This window comes from Zootoca vivipara, chromosome W (assembly GCF_963506605.1).
Source record: "Zootoca vivipara chromosome W, rZooViv1.1, whole genome shotgun sequence".
Classification (NCBI taxonomy): Eukaryota; Metazoa; Chordata; class Lepidosauria; order Squamata; family Lacertidae; genus Zootoca; species Zootoca vivipara.
The window spans coordinates 3,580,765-3,583,204 of record NC_083293.1 but is presented as its reverse complement, the minus strand read 5'-3'; the positions used below and the strand labels follow the sequence as shown (position 1 = coordinate 3,583,204).

The 2,440-nt window shown below is 44.3% G+C and overlaps 1 protein-coding gene across 1 annotated transcript in view; it reads left to right on the top strand.

The window, feature by feature from the left end:
* Positions 1-338: 338 nt before the first annotated feature.
* The window catches only part of LOC132591467 (FERM and PDZ domain-containing protein 3-like), a 31,011-nt gene continuing 28,909 nt past the window's right edge, over positions 339-2,440 (top strand). The window contains exons 1-3 of the mRNA XM_060270094.1: positions 339-500; positions 1,703-1,810; positions 2,410-2,440. The exon at positions 2,410-2,440 is cut by the window's right edge and continues 101 nt beyond it. Coding sequence (XP_060126077.1) covers positions 1,706-1,810; positions 2,410-2,440 — 136 coding nt within the window. The 5' untranslated portion in view covers positions 339-500; positions 1,703-1,705. The remainder of the gene's footprint in view (positions 501-1,702; positions 1,811-2,409) is intronic.

Genomic DNA, 2,440 nt, shown 5'->3' with positions numbered 1-2,440 from the left:
GATCTGGGCCATCGGCGACGAAGACGTGAGCGATGTCGCCCGCGAGAGATTCATCGAAATTGTGAGGTGAGGAAGAAGGAAGCGGGTTCGAGACACGCCGGGTGACCCTTCTGAAATTTAAGAGCTGCGCTTCCTGCTTCCTCTACAAATCCCTGGATTCTTTCTGGAGCTGAGGCCCCCTGAGGGTCATCCAGTCCAACCCCCCGGAGAGGCAGGAATCTCAAGGAAACCCTAAACTTCTTTGTTCCTTCCCACCGCAGAAGCACCAAGGAGTCTGCCATCTTCACCGTGCTGCAAACCTATCAGGTGAGACCCCGGGGGGTCATCCATCTCAACCCCCCCGGCAAGTCGGGAATCTGCTTTTCCAGCTGAGATCTCCCACAAGATCCATTTTTTCCCTTCTCCCCTTCCAGTCGCCCAAGTCGGCCTTCATCAGTGCCGCGAAGAAGGCCAGGCTGAGGTCCAACCCCGCCAAGGTGCGCTTCTCGGAGCCAGAGCCGGTGAGTTCTGGAAAGTTCTGGAACACCTATTTGGGATTGTTGGAGAGAGCTAATGTGCCGCACAGAGTGGTTGGGGAGGCCCGGCCAGGTGGGCGAGGTATAAGTAAATAATAATAATAATAATAATAATAATAATAATAATAATAATAATCACTAATACCCCAGTCTTATTCAACATCTTTATCAATCACTTGGATGATGGGCTTGAGGACACCAAATTGGGAGGGGTGGCTAATACCCCAGAGGACAGGATCACACTTCAAAATGACCTTAACAGATTAGACAACTGGGCCAAAGCAAACAAGATGAATTTTAACAAGGAGAAATGTAAGGTACTACACTTGGGCCAAAGAAAATGAAAGGCACAAATACAGGATGGGAGACACCTGGCTTGGGAGCAGTACATGTGAAAAGGACCTAGGAGTCTTGGTAGACCACAAACTTGACATGAGTCAGCAGTGTGATGCAGCAGCTAAAAAAGCCAATGCAATTCTGGGCTGCATCAATAGGAGTATAGCATCTAGATCTAGGGAAGTAATAGTACCACTGTATTCTGCTCTGGTCAGACCTCACCTGGAGTACTGTGTCCAGTTCTGGGCACCACAGTTCAAGAAGGAGACTGACAAGCTGGAACGTGTCCAGAGGAGGGCAACCAAAATGGTCAAAGGCCTGGAAACAATGCCTTATGTTCAAATATATTAAAAGATGCCATATAGAGGAGGGAGAAAGGTTGTTTTCTGCTGCTCCAGAGAAGCGGACACGGAGCAATGGATTCAAACTACAAGAAAGAAGATTCCACCTCAACATTAGGAAGAACTTCCTGACAGTAAGAGCTGTTCGGCAGTGGGATTTGCTGCCAAGGAGTGTGGCAGAGTCTCCTTCTTTGGAGGTCTTTAAGCAGAGGCTTGACAGGCATATGTCAAGAATGCTTTGATGGCATTTCCTGCTTGGCAGGGGGTTGGACTGGATGGCCCTCGTGGTCTCTTCCAACTCTATGATTCTATGATTCTAATAATAATTTATTTCTATTTATACCTGGTCCATCCAGCTGGGTGATTAAAAACAGAATAAAAACAGAATAAAACATCAAACCTTAAAACTTGCCTACCCAGGGCTACCTTCAGATGTCTTCTCAAAGTCGGGTAGTTGTTTTATTATTATTATTATTATTAGTCTGCCAGCCTTTGCTTTTCCGCCTGCAGGAGATGCTGAAGAAGGAAGCCTTGCTCCTCATCCCCAATGTCCTGAAGGTTTTCCTCGAAAACGGGCAGGTCAAGTCCTTCACCTTTGATAGCCGCACCACCGTCAAGGTAGGAAGGGAAGCAGGGTCTAGTGGTTAGAGCCAGGGCTAGGAAGCAACGCTTAGTGGTTAGTGACTTTGTAAAATGCTTCCGGAGGGAAAATATTTCTAGAGATTTTCTATTATAAATTACATTCTAGTCCAAAGGAATGTATTTATGTTACATTCTATTTTTTATTTACTGTATTTCATTCTACCGTATTTAAGTTACATTCCTAATTCTTGATACATCGTAATGCTTAAAACATCAATAAATAAGGACACAGTCTTTTTAAAAAAAATTGTTTTACCACATGGATACATATGCTATCACGTTATTGTTTTGAGTTAAATACAGTAGTTGTTCTTAAGGAAATGAATCTTTTTCTGCTTCCGGCAGAGCAAAACAGTTGTCCAAATAGAAACCGTTAACTTATTAAACCTCAACATCGTTTGATAATTATCGGTCTATGTAGAACCAAAATCATTCTTTTTGGATAGAACCGTCAAAATTGATTCTCCAAAAAGGAAAGCTCCCTCCGATTGTCAATATTAAGGGGGGTGCCAACAAGGCTGAACCTTTCTGTAAAAAAATAAATTAAAAAAATGCTCCTCTCTCACCCCTACCAGGACGTGATGTCAACCCTCCAGGATCGCCTTT